This window comes from Tenrec ecaudatus, chromosome 14 (assembly GCF_050624435.1).
Source record: "Tenrec ecaudatus isolate mTenEca1 chromosome 14, mTenEca1.hap1, whole genome shotgun sequence".
Classification (NCBI taxonomy): Eukaryota; Metazoa; Chordata; class Mammalia; order Afrosoricida; family Tenrecidae; genus Tenrec; species Tenrec ecaudatus.
In genome coordinates this window covers 74,051,304-74,069,715 of record NC_134543.1, presented here as the reverse complement: position 1 = coordinate 74,069,715, position 18,412 = coordinate 74,051,304, and the positions used below count along the sequence as shown (strand labels likewise).

At 36.7% G+C, this 18,412-nt stretch overlaps 1 protein-coding gene across 1 annotated transcript in view; it reads left to right on the top strand.

Moving 5' to 3' along the window:
• NUBPL (NUBP iron-sulfur cluster assembly factor, mitochondrial) overlaps nt 1-18,412 on the top strand; it is a 247,923-nt gene that overhangs the window by 102,115 nt on the left and 127,396 nt on the right. The window contains exons 5-6 of the mRNA XM_075530761.1: nt 14,750-14,789; nt 14,903-14,993. Of these exons, the coding sequence (XP_075386876.1) occupies nt 14,750-14,789; nt 14,903-14,993 (131 nt within the window). The remainder of the gene's footprint in view (nt 1-14,749; nt 14,790-14,902; nt 14,994-18,412) is intronic.

Here is an 18,412-nt window from a genome sequence, read left to right as displayed (position 1 = left end):
TCTACTCATAGTTGTGGATATGAATAGATGTGTCAGAGAGCATTGTGCAATCAGTTATGGCAGATGTAATTAGGTTAACATGTAGTACCTGATCATTTAATCTTCCTTTTGACCCATTTTAAAGTTGTCTCAGTTTAAAAAAAGTAAAGGAGAAATACACTTGGATTGACCCTCTGGTGAGTCCCTTCTGATCATAGACCAGGGATGTGAATGGCCTTGCTATCATGCAGAATGCATTGGAAAGTGGAGGATTGCAGATGCAGTTAAGATAAAATTTAGCACCTTATCATTTGATCCCCTTATCACCCATTTAAAATTTGTTCTAGTTTTTAATATTTTCTACTTTCTTTTGATTGAGGCTTTTAATCTTTTTTACTTTGTTGTTTTTATTTTTTTAATGTTGTTCTGTCTATGGTCCAGCATAGGTAAATCTATAGAGAGGGTAACTGGATTAATGATTTCTTGGTGGCACTGCAGAGGAGGTTGGGGGGGGGAATGGGAAATGAATAACGATTAGTACAAGAATGAAGGGAATGTGCTAAAACTGTGATGATGATTGTATAACTCTTCTTGATGTGATTGACCTACTAAATTGTATGATATGTGAATTACATGCCAATAAAACTATTTTTTAAAAAAGAACTGGTATTATTTCAGATGGTTAGATAACAATGCAAATTCTCTAATTTTCAAATTTTACCTTTTTTTAGAATGATTAACATTTTTGAGGAATAGCTTTCTCAGGCATTACATTATGCATATTTAAAATGTTTCTTCTCTTTAGATAAATTACAGCATTTTTCTTCTATCCTGATTTTAAAGACATCAAAATCTGTGGTCTGTGCTTCCGAATTAAAGAGCCTTTATGACTAGGTCAGTTACTGTGTTCCTACAGCAGCTATACTTCTCTTTGTCAGCCCTTGTTGTGGTTACAAGTCTTCCTTTGCCTGTGGGTATGTGGTTCGTATTGGCCTCTCCCCAGACATTATTCAGTGAGGGGAAGTACTGACTGTCCTGTGTTTCCTCTGATTACATCCCCTTGCAAAAGCTTGCAATATATTGAGTGAGTGAGTGATTTCTAATGGTGGATATTCACTGGTCGTCTAAAAATGTAATTTATATAGTCTTTTTAAGTGTATTGCTTTTATGTACATTAAAAATTAAATGCCTATAATCATAAGTGCCACAAAATGAAATCTTTAATGCAACTGATATTCTAGAAAGGTTTAAATGGTAGCCTTACAACTGAAATCTCAAAACCATCCAACATTCTGTAGTTTCATTACTCTGCTGGACATCCTCCAATTCACTGTGGGCTTACAAGTATCAGTGACTTGTTGCTTCCTATTACTTTTTTCTCCCCTGATTTCTTATGTATAAATCCCGATATAGGAACCATTCCTATGAGCTTCCAAACCTCTAGTGTAACTACATGGATAATGTAGTAAGCCTTCTACTATGCACACCAAATGTGTATGGAAAGGAATTGGTCCTTGAGTTCATATGCTATCTTTTACTTTACAGCTTTTAATATAATTGATGTTTATTTACATTTTAGAGATACAGGCTTGTATCCTAGCATTTTTTATTATATAGGATAATTTTTCGTAGTCTTAAAATGCTGTTTTCACTTTTGCTCCTTATGCTTTTACCTTCTTTATTAAAACAAATTGGGTAGACATAATTATTTAACTGCAATGAAAGAGCACATAAACCTAGTGTCTTTGTCTGGTTATACATCTGTTTATTTTCTACTACAATTTATTTTCTTAATTGGGTGTTTTTATACTGACAGTCATAGTTTTGTCCTAATATTTTTCTATGTTTAGACTTTTTGCTTCACGGCATACACATTAACAGGCAGGTTAGCCACATTGACTAAACATTTTTATAGAAGTTTGGATTTTTGTTAAATACTTGTCATATGGCTAAAATATGTTTTCTTGTCCAAGTGTGTCATTCCTGTTGTGCTAACTTGCTGCTAAATGCTCTTCTTTTGTCACTGCCCATGGCCTTGTATTGCTGGTGACTTTCCAGCTCCAGTTCCTTATCCTTGTAGCTCACAATCACTGTTTAAAATGAACTTGGGATTTTTAGAAGATAGGAGGAATAGTAGAAGAAAGCTAGTCTTATATGCCATATCAATTTGATAAGAAGTTTGGAAATGTCATCATATAAATAGGAAGGTTGTGAATTATAGAAACCTGGTTAAAAGATATGTCAAAACAAACAAGCAAACAAAAAATGTCAACTATAATTTTATAGCTGGTTACCTGGTCTTTTCTACTGATTTAAAAGGTAAGTCACATTAACTCAAGAATAAGTTGATAAATCAGAGTTCTTCTCAGTCATATGCGAATGTTTCTGGGCACCCTTAATCAAGCAGAAGGAAAATCTTAGATTACCTTACAACTGGATACTATCACTTGAACTACTATATAATGGGACATATTCTCCTGCCTGTTTGCATATTTGTGTGGAATTAATAGCAGAACTGTGACACCGGTCTGGACTCAGATCCTTACTGTGTCTGTTGCTAACTGTATCTGTGGCCAGAGTACTTTGATTCTCTGATTTTCACCTGCTTTGTATGAAACCTAGAGGGACAGCTTATTGAGAGTCATGGCTAGCAAGTGGCTATTTTTTGCAATAAATAATATTCAACTGTATTAAACTATCTGGGTGATCACATATGGAGTGTGCAGGTTCTTTTATTATTTACATTTGAATGGTTAGTTACTAATAAAATTGTTTTGCCGATTATGTAAATGTGTTATTGAGCTCCTGCTGGGCTAAACAAGGGATTATCACATTTGCTTGGGGATGCAGGGTAGAGACATAAAAATGTTGGAAGAGTTTATAGGAGAGGGAGTGATTATAAAGAATTTGCTTGGAATCTGCCATGGAAAAAGGAGGTTTATACAAGTAGAGAGGAGGCTGGGAATAGCCTTTCAGTGTCCTCAACAGTGAAACAGATAGTCTTGTCTCATAGGCTTGTTGTAAGAATTAAATATCTGTAAAGTCTGTGCTGTGCTGGGTGACACACAACAGAGCTGTTATTGTTGCTACTCTTCTAGACTGAGCATGAGTGGTTTCTTCTGTCAGCTTTAAAAGGTTCCCTTCCCATATGCCAGGCTACGCTCATATTTTAGATCACTGATGGTGCATAGTTTTTAATCTTAAAAACCAACTGGCTACCTGAACTATCACATTGAAAAATTCTGAGATCATACCTGGTTTGGCAAGAAAGAATGCTGTCGTTAGCTGTGACCCCAAGCCCAGTATACAGAGGGCTGGAGGCAGGGAGTGATAGGTTCTTGAACAATATGGTCCTATCGCTTCTATTTGTTTCTAGCAATTCTCTCACCGTTTCATCTTAATTACTACAGTATAGAGTAAAAGTTTTCAGAAATAAGATATCAAATATCTCAACCTCTTTACTGTTAGTTATTCAGTAAATATTTTTGTATGTTTGAGATGAACTTATTTGTCACTAAATACTCCAAGTCCATTTAAATTTTACTTTTTCTCTCTCTTTCTTTTCTTTTTTTTTTTTTAGCCACTTAGACTACTATTTTGGTTTCAGCAATAAGGAATCTGGAGGGATTTTTGTTTTGTTTTGTTTTGTTTTAAAGAAGCATACTGCACATATTTACATAGTCTATCTCAAGCCATGAAACCAACAATATCCTGCTGTACATTCCATATATGTGGTTCTCTTCTCTTATCCTTCAGTAAATATTTATTGAATGATTAACTAAATGAAGTCTGAACATCAAATAGACAAGAATTTGGGATGCCACGCCTGATTCCATGGACCAGTGGTTCTTAACCTTCCTAATGCTGTGACCCTTTAATACAGTTCCTCATGATGTGATGAACCCCCCAACCATAATGTTATTTTTGTTGCTCTTTCATAACTGTAATTTTGCTACTGTTATGAATTGGGGAACTCCTGTGAAAGGGTTGTTCGACCCCCAAAGTGGTTGCAACCCACAGGTTGAGAACCAGTGCCATAGACCCTTATGTGTTCTCCAATTCATGTTCTAATAACCTAACAGTTTCTTTTAAAAAACACTCCAAAGCATATATTTTCTACAAAGGTTAAGCTATAGATGTGATTAGCTTGAATCAGATTGTTTTCCACATAGAACCTGCCTATTCTGAGAAAATGAGAAATTTGATTGAGGAAACTATAGTTTGGAAAATAGAGGGACAATCTTTTATTCAAAATGATGGTGGATTGTAAGAAAGATTTGCCTAGAGGATAGGTTGCCTGGGAGGGGATAGTATAGTCCCAAGGTGATTCATACTAGGAAAGTATGTTGGAGACAAATGAGATTTTTATATAAAGAGTGATGTTGTTGTTAGCTGTTGTTGAGTTGGTTCTGACTCCTAGCCACCGTATGTACCACAGAATGAGACGTTGCCCAGTTCTGCTCCATCCTCATAATTGTTGTTATATTTGAGTTCATTGTTGCAGCCACTGTGCCAATCCGTGTTGTTAAGGGTCTTCCTCTTTTCTGTTCCCCTCCACCCAGCATGATGTTCTTCGCATGCACTGGTCTCTCCTGACAACCTGTACAAAGAACATGAGACTAAGTCTTGCCATCCTTGCTTCTAAAGAAGAGTCTTTTAGCTATATGTAATGTAAGATAGATATGTTTGTTCTTTTGGCAGTCCATGGCACTGTAAATATTCCTCACCAGCTTCATAATTCAAATACATCAATTCTTCTTTGTTTTTCCTTATTTACTGTCCAAGTGTGAAATGCATATGAGGCGAATGAAAACACCATGGCTTGGGTTAGGCACATGTTAGTTCTCAAATAACATCCTTGCTTTTCAATTCTTTTCAGAGTGATAGTATGTATGAAGTATGATAAGAGCTGTAAGAGTCCCCAATAAAATGATTTTTTAAAAAGAATGATAGCAAGCATAAAAATCCAAAAGCAGTCAAGAAGCTCCCTTCTCTCACTTTCTAGATATCTCTCATTTCGACTTCAGATACAGTGTTAGTGTATTGTCCTTTTAGCTGTCTAAGCTGGTACTTAGATTTTGAGTTTTGTCTCCTTCCGTTCTCACAGCTCTCCTCATCCTTTCTCTCTAAAAATCTCCCTCCTTTTCTCCTAGGTCAGTGGTTCTCAACCTTCCTAATGCTGTGACCCTTTCATATAGTTCCTCATGTTGTGGTGACCCCCCCGACCATAAAATTATTTTTGTTGCTACTTCATAACTGTAATTTTGCTACTATTATGAATCGTAATATAAATATCTGATATACAGGATGTATTTTCATTGTTACAAATTGACCATAATTAAACCATAGTGATTAATCACAAAACAATATATAATTATATATTGTAAAATATTTATTTCTAATTACAAATAAATGAAGTTTTGTCTTGAAGCATGATGTAGCATGGGTAACAGTCTTAATGTAACAACAGTAAACTACATTGCTGCATTTATTGACAGTATGCATAAAAATCCAACATCAATATGAAGGTTGAGATAGTTTATTTCTCACCAGATCAGAAATTCTAAGGGCAGTCTTTGCAAGAGCACAACAAAGATCATCTTCCACAACAAGACTATTTCTGTATTTAGACTTGATAACTAACAAGCTGGAAAACCCTGTTTCATAAAGATACGTTCTTGGAAATGGAAGAAGGCGCAACACAGTCTCAGACAGAACAGGATATGGCTGCAATCATTGATCCAGAATTTTGTAACTAGAATTGTAGAGAAATCAGTGCTCGCTGCATCACTGTTATTAAGTTCAGTGAACTCCTCTTGTGCTGTCTCAGGAACATCTTCAACTTTGACTGTGAGTGGGCTTCCGGCAAGTGCAAGTGAGATGTCAGGTAAATTTGGAAAGTATAATGAAATGTCGTCTGCAAGCATGTGCAAGTGTTCTTTCAAAGAAATTATCATTGTAATCCTTTTGTCTGGTTCAATGCCATGTTCCTCAAAGAAAGCAGATAAGGTACACAACATGTAAATTTTATTTCCATCCAATTTTTCTTTGCCAGAGTTGAAATTTCATTTGGAATGATTGGATTATTTCAGACAAATCAAGGCATGTTGCATTTGGTCCTTGCAGTGATAAGTTTAACTCATTCAAGACGGCAAAGATGACAACCACGTAAACTTTTCTGAAGTTCACTTTTATCACTGAAAAGTGCTTCAAACTGCAGTCTTGCTTTCTGATTAAAAAACATTTTGAATTAGTCATGAAGCTCAAAAACACATTTAAAATTTTTTCCTCTTGACAACCATCTCACTTCAGTGTGAAATAGCAGAGCATTATTCTACGCATCCAACTCGTTGCACATTTGTGAAAACAGTTGACTCTTTAAAGTGCTCGCCTTTATAAAATTGACAGAACTTATGACGCTTTTCATTACTTTTTGTAACTCTTGTGGCAGCGTCTTCATTGCTAATATTTGCCGCTGAATCATACAGTGAGTTACGATTGATGATTCATTAAGTACCAAAGGTTGAAATCCAGATGGACATCCTCGCATAGCTGGAGCACCATCTGTACAAACACCACAAACCTTTTCCGAAGAGATCTTATGCTCTTTCAGAAATGAACCAACTGTATCAAATACATCACATGCAGTAGTTGTCGTTTCAAGAGGTTTGCAAAAAAAGAAACTCATCGTTAAAGTTGCCATCATTAACATACCTCATGTAGACCAGTAACTGTGAACAGTTGGCAGTGTCTGTAGATTCATCAAGCTGGATGCTCAATATTGGAAGTGGAGCGGATTTAATTTCCTGGATTACCTGATCAAGAATATCAGCAGACATGTCATCTATTCTTCGGTGGACAGTGTCTTTAGATAGGGAAGTTACACAAGTCAATTTCATAACAAATTCATCTCCAATCATAACTCGAACAATGTCTTTGGCCGCTGGCAGCAGGAGCTCCTCAGCAATGGTGTGAGGTTTCATAGCTCTGGCAATTCTGAGTGCCATCAAATATGAAGCTTCAATGGCTGCTACGTTTTGTTTGTGGTACTTGCCACACGTGTCAAGTCTGGCTTTCTCCAGTCCATCAGCTTTGCTTCTAAAATAATTGGTATTCTTACCAGCATAGCTCGAATGCTTGCTATCAAAATGGTGTTTTAGTTTGTTCGCCTTCATAGATTCGTCTGATAGAACTTCACAATAACACATTGCAGTTTCTCAATTCCTGCTGTAATTATTGAGGTAAAACTGTACTGTAAAAAAAAAACTCAGTATCTTTTCTTAATGTTCTTCTCTACATGATCCATTGTCATGCGATGGTTTGCTAATGAAAATAATTTACAATAAGATGATACATGGCATAGTTCAGTCAATGCAGTTCACTAAAGTTTTCTATGATTTACCATTCTGTTGTTTTTTTTACATACCTGTTACTATCACAAGGGAGCAGTGTTCACATCAACCACAGGTGAATATTAAAAGACCTATCAGCATCCAGATTAAGTTCCCATGGTGTGTGTGTGTATAGCAGTAGTTGATGATTTTATAGAAAATGATTTTACATTTACCCAGCAATTATAATTCATGAAGTATCTATCATTTTACCTCCAATATTGCTACTTCTAAGCTAAGATGTGAACCATTCATATTCTTACTGTGTTTTGCTAATTAAGCTAGATGTTCTTTGAGACTATAGTCGGTATCCTTCAAGTCCAGTAACTTAGTCCCGCAAAGTATTTGAATATGTCTAAGACGTGTCCGTAACTGTGCCCCTCTATGTGTTGTATTCTACAGATATATATGAATATATATGTGGCAATACAAATATATATAGTTACAAATCCCACAGATTAATCTATATATGTCTGCACATGCACTCCCATGCGCCCTTCCACACTTATATAGCATATTTGCCCACCTGTTTAAGCAAAAAAAAATTGATGCATTTGAGTTATGGTGCTGGTGAAAAATATTTAAAGTATCATGGACTGCCAGAAAAACAAGTAAATCTGCTCGGAGAAAGTACAGCGGACATGCTCCTTAGAAGTGAGGGTGGCACAGCTTCTGTCTCATGGACTTGGGAGCAGTCCTTCCCTGGAAAAGGACATTGTGTTTGGTAAAGTTAGAAGAGTAGCAAAAAAGAGGAAGACCTGCATCAAGATGGATTGAAACCAGGACTGCTGCAATGGGCTTAAGTATAAAAGAGGTTGTGAGGAGGATGGCCCAGGCCCGAGTAGTGTTTCGTTCTGTTTCACACAGGTCGCGATGAGTCAAAATGGCCTTGACAACACATAACACAGACAACCATGGGCAACAACTTGCAATTTTTAGTTGTTATCATTGTCATTGCAAGATTCTATGTTAGAGCATTTATTAACAGTTGTTATGGGCCCTCTATTTAGTCTGATTCATTGCAACCCTATGTACAAAGAATGAAACACTCCCTTTGCAGTATTCACAAATGTGATGTGTCAGCCCATTGTTGTGCCCACTGGGTCAATCCATCTTGTCTGTTGTCTTCCTTTCTCACTGCCCCTCTACTTTACCAAGCATGATGTCCTTTTCCAGGGAATGACTGCTCCTGTGAACATGTCCAAAATACACGAGATGAAATCTTGCCCTCCTTTTGCCTAAGGGGCATTTTGGCTGCACTTTTTTCTGAGATGATTTGTTTATTCTTCTGGAAGTTCATGGTACTTTCAAAATTTTTGCCAGCACCATACTTCAGATGCATCAATTCTTAGTTCTTCCTTATTCGATGTACAACTTTTACGTCCATATGAAGTGATTGAAAATATTATTGCTTGGGTTAGGTGCACTTTAGTCCTCAAAGTAATATCCTTGCTCTTCAATATTTTGAAGAAGTCATGTCCAACAAATTTGCCAAATGCAATGCATCATTTAGTCTCTTGACTACTGCTTCCATAAGCATTGATTACTTGAGTCCATAATCAATAATTCATGTTACAGTGTGAAATCCTTGATCATCATCAGCAAGGGCTTCAAGTCCTCTTCACCTTCAGCAAGCAACATTGTGTCATATGCATATTGCAGTTTGCTAATAAGCCTTCCTGTAAAACTGATACCATATCGTATCATTCATTTTATCCAACTTCTCTTAATATTTGCTCAGTATACAGATTAAGTTTGTAACCCTAATGCACTCCATTCGTGATTTAAAATCATGCACTATACCTTTGTCCTGTTTGCACACCAACCTTCTGATCCATGTACAGGTTCCACCTGAGCACAATGAAGTGTTCAAGAATTCCCTCTTAAGTTTATTCTAGTTAATACAGTCAAATGCCTTTATGTAGTCTATAAAACACAAGCAAACATCTTTCTTGTATTCTCTGCTTTTGTTTTTAGGACTACCATAATATATTGCCATAAAGTAGGTAGTTTAAAAACAACAGCAATTTATTCTTTCACATTTCTAGAATATTGCAATTCAAATTTAGTGTTTACAGGACTTTGCTTTCTCCAAAGGCGCTGGGAAGATCTTTTCTTGTCTCTCTCAGTATTTGTTAACTCCAGGCATTCCTTGGTTTTTAGCAGGATAAGCCTAATATCTGCTTCTGGCTTCTCTTTGCTGTGTTCCCTGTGCATCTCCATCTAACTATTTCTTTCATTTTCATTAAGTCATCATTGGATTAGGCCATTCATAGGATCTAGCGGGTTCGCACCAGTTCAGCAGAAACTGATACCTAATTTTTTGTTGAGTTCTGCTGATCCAGTTGTTAAAATGGCACTTGTAATCAGGGTTCAGCTACCCAATGTGGAAATCACAAATTTAATGTAAAAAATATATTACATTACTTTTTAAAAGTTCAACTGTGCAGCCCCTTATTATAAGTTCCCATAGAAATGGGTATAAAAAATTAGAACTAAGTGTGTGCTATCTACTCATTCATTTAATAAAACTCACTATACTTTTGATGAAATATTACATTTTTATTCCCTGTGTGTTGGAAGTAAACATGTAATGTAAGGAGAAAAAGTGACAAACAATCAGAGGGTGACACTCTGTCATTCGTTTCAGCTTTGTGTTAAGTTCCAAATTCCCATGAGATATTATGAGTGAATTATAAATTTCTGAAAGTGCTCAAAGAGCTAAAAATATTGTCAAGGCAATTGCTGTAATTTCAGCAGCAGCAGAAAGGGATTTTTCAAAGATGAGCATAATATGTTCAGAGAAGATAATTTGCCTAACTGAAATATATCAAACTCAATGACTATTGCTTAATTGGCCTACCTGAAGGAATAGGATTCTTCTTCTACATTGAAAAGATGGTTCTGGATAAATCTTACAGCCCATGATGCTACGAAAAAACAAAGAATATTGCAAGGTGAATTATGAGAATGACGAGTGCAACAAATGTATAAGGGTGCTTTGCTCAATTGATGTATGTACAGATTGTGATAAGAGCCTTATGAGCCCCAATAAAAAGATTTTAAAAAAACAATGAATATTGCAAGTGAAGATGCCAATAAAGAAACAATATTTTGTTGAGAACGAGGCAGATCAGAGCAGAGAGACCCCAAACCCATCTGTAGACAGTAAGACATCCTGTGACAGAAGGGTCACAAGGAAGGGATGAGTCAGCCAGGGTTCAGTGTAGTACCAATGAAACACACAATATTCCTCTGGTTCCTTGAGGCTTTCTCACTCCCCACTCTCATGACCCAGTTCTGCTTTTCAGTTCTGGCTAGACCAGAGCATGTACACTTTTACAGATAAGAGCTCACGACACAGGTCAGATACAACTCTCAGGAATACAAATGGGAGTACCATACCAGGGAAGGTGGGGGAGGAGGGGCAAGAAGGGATCATAATGATCGACATATAATACACCCCCACCCCAGGGGAGGAACAACAGAAACATGGGTAAAAGGAGACAGCGGTTGCTGTAAGATATGAAAATCATAAATTTATCAAGGGGTCACAAGGATGGGAGGTGGAGATAAAAGGAGAGCTGATACCAAAGGCTCAATAGAAAGTAAATGTTCAGAAAATGATGATGACATATGTACAAATATGCTTAATACAATTGATTTTTGAATGGTTCTAAGAGCTATGAGAGCCCCCAATAGATTGATCTTTTAAAAAAAGGAAATAATATGGAAATATCTTTTAAAAATCATTTTATTGGGTGCTCATACAATTCTTTTCACAATCCATCCATCCATCCATCCATCCATTGTATCAGGCACCTTTGTATATTTGTTGCCATCATCATTTTCAAAACATTTGCCTTCTGCTTGAGCCCTTAATATCAGCTCCTCATTTTTCCCCTTCCTCCTCCTCCCTCATGAACCCTTCATAATTCATAAATTATTATTATTTTGTCATATCTTAAAGTCTCTGACATCTCCTCTCCCTCCCTTCTCTGTTGCCCATCCCCCAGGGAGGAGGTTTTACATAGATTCTTGTAATCGGTTCCCCCTTTTCACCCCACATTCCCTCCACTCTCCAGGCATCGCTACTTTTACCACTGTTCCTGAAAGGGTCATCTGTCCTGGATTCCATGTATTTTCAGTTGCTATCTGTACCAATGTACATCCTCTGATCTAGCCCAATTTGTAAGGTAGAATTGGGATCATGATAGTTGGGGGAGGAAGCGTTTAAGAAGTAGAGGAAAGTTATGTTTTTCATCATTGCTACCCTGCACTCTGGCTGGCACATCTCCTTCCCACAACCCTTCAGTAAAGGGGTGTCCAGTTGTCTACAGATGGGCTTTGAGTCTCCACTCTGCACTCACCCTCATTTACAATGATATGATTTTTTTTGTTCTTTGATGCCTGATACCTGAGCCCTTCGACATCTCGTGATCGCTCAGGTGGGTGTGCTTCTTCCATGTGGGCTTTGTTGCTTCTGAGCTAGATGACCGCTTGTTTATCTTCAAGCATTTAAGACCCCAGACACTATCTCTTTTGATAGCCAGGCACCATCAGCTTGCTTCACCACATTTGCCTCCACATTTGTCTTCAGTGATCATATCGGGAAGGTGGGCACCCACTGATACGATTTTTTTTGTTCTTTGATGTCTGATGCCTGGTCCCTTCTACACCTTGAGGTCACACAGGCTGTTGGTGTTATTCCATGTGGGTTTTCTTGCTTCTGAGCTAGATAGCCACTTATTTATCTTCAAGCAATTAAGACCTCAGATGCTATATCATTTGATAGCCAGGCATCATCAGCTTTCTTCACATTTGCTTTTGCACACGTTTATCTTCAGTGATCTTATCAGGAAGGTGGGAACCCACTGATAAGATTTTTTGTTCTTTGATGTCTGATACCTGGTCTCTTCTACACTTCGTGGTCACACAGGCTGGTGTGCTTCTTCCATGTGGGCTTTGTTGCTTCTGTGCTAGATGGCCAATTGTTTGCCTTCAAGCCTTTAAGACCCCAGACGCTATATCTTTATAGAAGAGGCCTCATCCTACTCCTGCTCACCTTGCTAAATTTTAGCAGCCAATGTGTAACCATTATGAACCAAATGTCCACAGGGCATGCCTGTCTTCTAGGGTCATCCTGAGTCAGCATTTTGGCAGTGAACTTGATGGCAATGAGCTTTTAAAAACTTTATTATTTATAACAGTAACCTGTTGGTTGATTTAATAAAAATATTATATTATCATATTTGAGGGATTGTAACATGAAAATGTGACTGTATTGTGAAAGGGCAGGTACCCTACATTCTTTAATGGGATAATGACAAGATGTACCAAAGTAATTAGATTATTTAGGGACTTGGAGATTAAAGAATCAGTTGAGCAATCTTATCCTGGACAAGAAAAAGGACCTTAATAAAAGAATAGTAGGAAAATGCCAAGACTCAAAACGTGTGTAGCTATGTATCAATGTTAATTTCCTGGGTTTGATAATTATATTATGGTTACATAAAATAATAACATTAGGGAAGACTGGATGAAGGGCATATGGAGACTTTCTACTATATTTGCAACTTTCTATAAATCTAAAGTTAATTCAAAATAAGTTAAATCATAGAGTTGAAAATGGTTGGGCAGTAGAAAAAGGGGAAAAGCAGGGGAATGATTGACTTTTAGTAATAATTTTAGGGTACAGCTTGCTTTTTACATATCTAACGAAAATAGTAAAAACAAAAGCATGAAAAACAAAATGGAAAAAAGCTATTACTCTGAAAATTTAAGTAGATACCTTGGTAAGGCTTGACAAAAATGAATGGAAGAAAAATGTTTTCATCAAATCAGAATGAGGGATAACTAAAAGTTTGGAGAAAAATCTGGCAGGATTCTGATTCATATTGCATTACATAGTCTTTAAGTTTTTTCTTATTTTCTAAGGACTGAAGTTTTTTCCCTTTTTCAGTTTTTCCTTTTCTTCCAAGAGACTAAATATTGCAGACCAAGTGTGTTTAAAACATGAAAGCAAGCAAACAAACAAAACCAAAAACTACGCACATCAACTGCGGTTGAGTCCTGACTTACAGTGACTGTCGGGCAGTGGGGAGCTGCTCCGCAGGGGTCGGGGCTGCACATCTTGAGGGAAGAAACCCATATGTCATTCTCCCAGTGATCCGCTGATGGGTTTGCACTGCTGAATTGAGCGTTAGCTGCCCATTGTGATACTCTCTAAGCCACCGGAGCGCTTAAGATAAACCACACAGGTGTGGCTTGTTTACATATATTATTGAACTCTATTTTCTGGCTTCCTGCTCATTGAGAAGGACGTGTGTGGCCCTTTCATAAGATGTTAGTGCATGAGTGTACATTGACATGTCTAAGCTAAAATAAATGTTAAAGTAGATATGTGCTGGCCTGCTAACCGCTGGTCAGTGATTCAAACCCATCAAGGAAAGATGCCGGAGTGAGCTGCTCCTATAAAGTCATTTTGTCTAGTAAAAGCCTTTTAAACTTTTTGACATTTCTACCAATTTTATTCATATAAATGTATACCTTGGAAAACCCTATGTAGAGGTGCGAAGGGTTGGAATTGACTTGGCCGTGTGTTTGGTTTTTGTGTTTGGATTGTTTTTTAATATTTTTCTTATTAACTTCTGAAAGCCCAAACTAGTCTAAACATATATATACTAAGAGAGTTTCTCTTGTAGTTGTGGTGAGAAGTGCAGGATGTGGTAGCAAGAGTGAGTGGAGATGTGGGTACACAGATAGTTTTCTATATATAATTACAGACCAAAAGATTGTTATATGGTAAAAATTTGTTGATCATTAAAGTGCAGCTGTGTGTGTGTGTGTGTGTGTGTATCAAGATAAGGAAAAAAATTAAGAAAAGGATCACAATAATTCTCCAGTGTAGAGTGAATGGATTATGCTGACTAGATCTGTGTGTGTGCATGTGCATACATATGCACATGGCTATATTTGTATATGTATACACATATTAAGTAGTTTATATATTTATATGAAGAGAATTGCTAGAAATGCCAAAAAGTTTAAAAGGCTTTTACTAGGCAAAATTACTTACTGAGGCTATTAAAAATTATTTCAATTTGTAGAGGACTCATTTATTAATAAAACTATATCTCAACTATTTTAGCTGTTTTATTTATTAAGAATCTTAGTAGTAAAAAAATCTCTTAGCAGTATGTTTATTATAATGTTTAAACTATTGTAAAAGAAAGTGAATTGCTTGGGAGTTAAAGAACATCGATATTAGTAACCTACTTGCATTTTTAGCTTAACGCTTTGAAAACATCACTATGTTTATGTATAATGACTTAACGCTTCTCAAAGATACATGTATTTTTTTCTTGTTCTAATTTCAGACAACCTAATGAAGCCTCTCATGAATTATGGTATTGCTTGGTGAGCATATCTTTTTTACTTCGGTACTTTTCAGGATATGTGTTTGTTGTTGAGTACATTTTGGAATACGATGGACTCCTATAACTCAGCTGTATTTGGGGTTGCTGTTCCAGCATGTCCATGGGCTTCCTGGTTGAAGAGACTGCACCAGTTGTCTGGAGAGGCCTCATGGTGATGTCAGCCACTGAAAAGCTGTTGAGACAGGTAGGACAATGGCATTCAGTATTTCGTATTGTTGACAAAGCTATGGTTATGCATTTGTTGATTGGGAAACTATTAAAATTTTCCGTCAGATTTAAGGTGTTTGCCAAAGGAATCCAATTGGATAGACTGAGTAGATGAGTCCCTTGGTGCCAAGACCAAATTTTACTTTTACTTGATTTAAACTTTCCCATTGCTTATGAGTCCTGAAAATCTTAATGTCTTTTTCAAGAAAACTGTGTTGTTGCTTTATTGAGTCTGCAGTAAGAAGGGAAAATCTATTTTATATGTAATCTGACTCCTACAGACTTATGGCTAATCATATTTTGGTCAATTTTAAATGATAAGGGCCATGCAGCAACCCCTCAAATGAAGAAGATAAATATATAAATCATGGCTTCTTGAATTAAAATTGCTTCAGAACAAAGTGATATTTTTGTTTCCTCAGAGTACACATGGCTATATAATTGCATATATAATATTTGTCAAAACAATTTTATTTATCATTAAGAATGAAGAGAGGACTTGATTAGTTAATCTAAAAACATCAGATGACTGTTAGTTCTAGTTTGCTTGGATAATTTTTTTTTCCTCAGTAGATATGAATTTATAATTATGTTATAAATAGGTAAATATTAAAAGTAATTCACATTTTCTCCCCAATTTACAGTTACCCCTTATTTATTCAGATCCTATTCTGTGTTAGGTAGCATGCTGTGGCTGAGCAATTCTAATGGTAGATATTCTTATATTCAGATGTATAAATAAGCAGATAAAATATGTCTTACACTCTGAAGCTCTTCTGTTGTGACCATAACCTCTTGTTATTGTACCAATTCTGCTGCTCTGATCTCTTCTCTTAGCCACTTAAATCTCTTGATTATGTTTCTCCCTTTTGGGGCCTAAATCATACAGTTGGTTATTTGTGACCCTGACCTTTATTTATCAGGTTTGGTCCAGCCTTCTACTTACTCTAGCTAAATACCATCAGAATAAAGGATAATTGTGTTAATTACTTGCATTTATAAATTTTGATTTTTGAATTCAGCCAGGCTCTCAACATCTCTGTAATCTGATTTTATTCTTCGCAATCTTTATAAAAGGTTTCACTCAAACAAATGTTTGTGGAATCTGGGAGTCTAGCGGGGCACCGTGTAGGAGATAGGAAATAATGCGCTCTATGACATACATGTAAGTCATGCGAGATCAAAGTTTCCTATGATAAGTGCTAAGGATAGCATGGTATGCATGTTTTCAGCAAGCATGCTAGGAAATAGCAGATGGGAAGATAGGAAAAGGAGGATCCATTTATTAGGGTACTTCAAATATAGGGAGTAGACGGCTTACTTACTGTACAAGCTTTTGAAAAGTAATTTTTTTGTGGGATGGTCCGTACATTTTAAAGGGAAGTAAAAAGCTGTGAACATACTTTGACATACTTTGACAAGCTATGACATATTTTGACAAATGAAGAAGCTGGGAAGAAGCTCTATACGCCAGTACACTTTAACGGGTAACTGTTTTACTAAATGATTAAAAAGATAGAATATAGCATATATAAAGAAAAATGTACCTATCGTAAGTGGACCAGGTAATTGAATCGTCCAAACTGTACAGCTGAAACAGCTATACAGTTCTTACTTAGGTCAAGAAAATCGAAAAGTACCAGTCCAGAAGTCTTTCATGTCCATTCACAGTTACTGTGTCTCGGGAGAGAACATGACTACTTGTGGTCAGTCTGCCATGTTGGACTGGAAATGTAGTTTACATTTTTTTTCCCTCTAACATTGTTTTATTGAGTTAAAATTGTACAGAGTAGAATGTACTGATCTTAAATATCAGAGTAAATAAAACTATTGTAGCAAAATATCACTATGTAAAGTTGCTGTATTTAGAAATGTCCTCCATCTATGTCTGTCCACTTCTGAAGGTGGTGTTTCCGTCTCTCTCGCCCTTTTATGAAGACGCCTGCACTCCCTGCTTTACACCGCATCAAGGCAGCACTTGCAGCATTCATGAGCAACCACCTTGTGTTTCTTTGCAATGATCTTTTTAATTAGGCAATGGAAAAATCTGAAGGGACAAGAGCAGGGCTTTCGGGTAGATGGGGAAAGCTTTCCCAAAGAAATTCTTATGGAACAGCCGTGGCTACCCTTAAAGATAAGCAGGTGCATTGTGAAGGGAAAGCATCCCTGGCCAGGCCTTTTGCTAACCAATATAATTTTGACTTTTCAAACCTTCTTTTCAATAGCCCCCATGCCTCCCAGTGTACTTTTAGAAAATCCATTAATATGACCCATTGTGGATCCCCCAAAATATTCACTGTAGCCTTCTGAACTCACGTCTGCTTTGAATTTAACTGGCCCAGGGGATCGATCCCCTTGGGAACCACTGCTTTTATTGGACCTTTTGTTTTATAGACGATTTAAGGAGACTAAGACGAATTGCTAAGAGAACTTGTATGCACCATCTACTGATTGATTGTAGGATATGTCTTAACACGTTTTGTTTGGAATAAACCTGTGCATATGTTAATTAGCAGGAATGCTAGTAGTAATGCTTTTTCACTTACCCTCCCATATAATTCAATGAGTAGATATATGTATGTATATGCACTACTAATTAAGATAGAGAACATTTCCATTTCCCTAGAAAGTTCCCATAAGCTCATGTCTATTCAAGACCCCTTACCCCTTACTATGTCCACTGCCATCTATTTGATTCTGATCCATAGTGATCCTGTATAGGGTTTCTGAGACTTACTTTGGTGTGAAGAATATTATGAAGGTTATGAATCTTCATTTTAATAAGCCCCTTAAAGCTTTCCCCTTAGGTCTAGGTGAAAAAAAAGCAGTGAACAAGATTCACTTGTTCTTTAAGTGCTTTGTGCACCGATGTCCATGTAAGTGAATTCTGAGAACCTTTCCAGAGAGTCTTTTGGCCTGATCCAAAAGCTTCACTCCAGAGTTCCTGTGAGCCTGTAAATCCCCACAGCAGCAGGTTGCCTCATCTTCTCCATGGAGGGGCAGGTTGACTTGCCCACTTTGAGTTTAGCAGTCCGGTGCTTATCCCACATTGCCACCAGAGCTCACCCCATGGTCATTTATTATTGTGATTTCAATCACCAGAGAGTGTTTACATGTTCTATAAATGGAATCATATAGGAGATAGCTTCCAAAAGCTTGTGGAAAAATAATGGAATTTTCTCTCACATAACTTTTGAAGTCCTTTTGTATATGTATATATGTACGTATATATAGCCTTTTTAGTTGCTCCTCTTCATTTAGCCTAAGATTTTTGAAACTCATCCATGTTGTTGTAAATATAACTGAATGAATTATTTTCATTGATGAATACTATGACATTGTGTGTATATAACCCATGTTTATTCTTTTTTTGATGGATATTTGGATCATCTACAC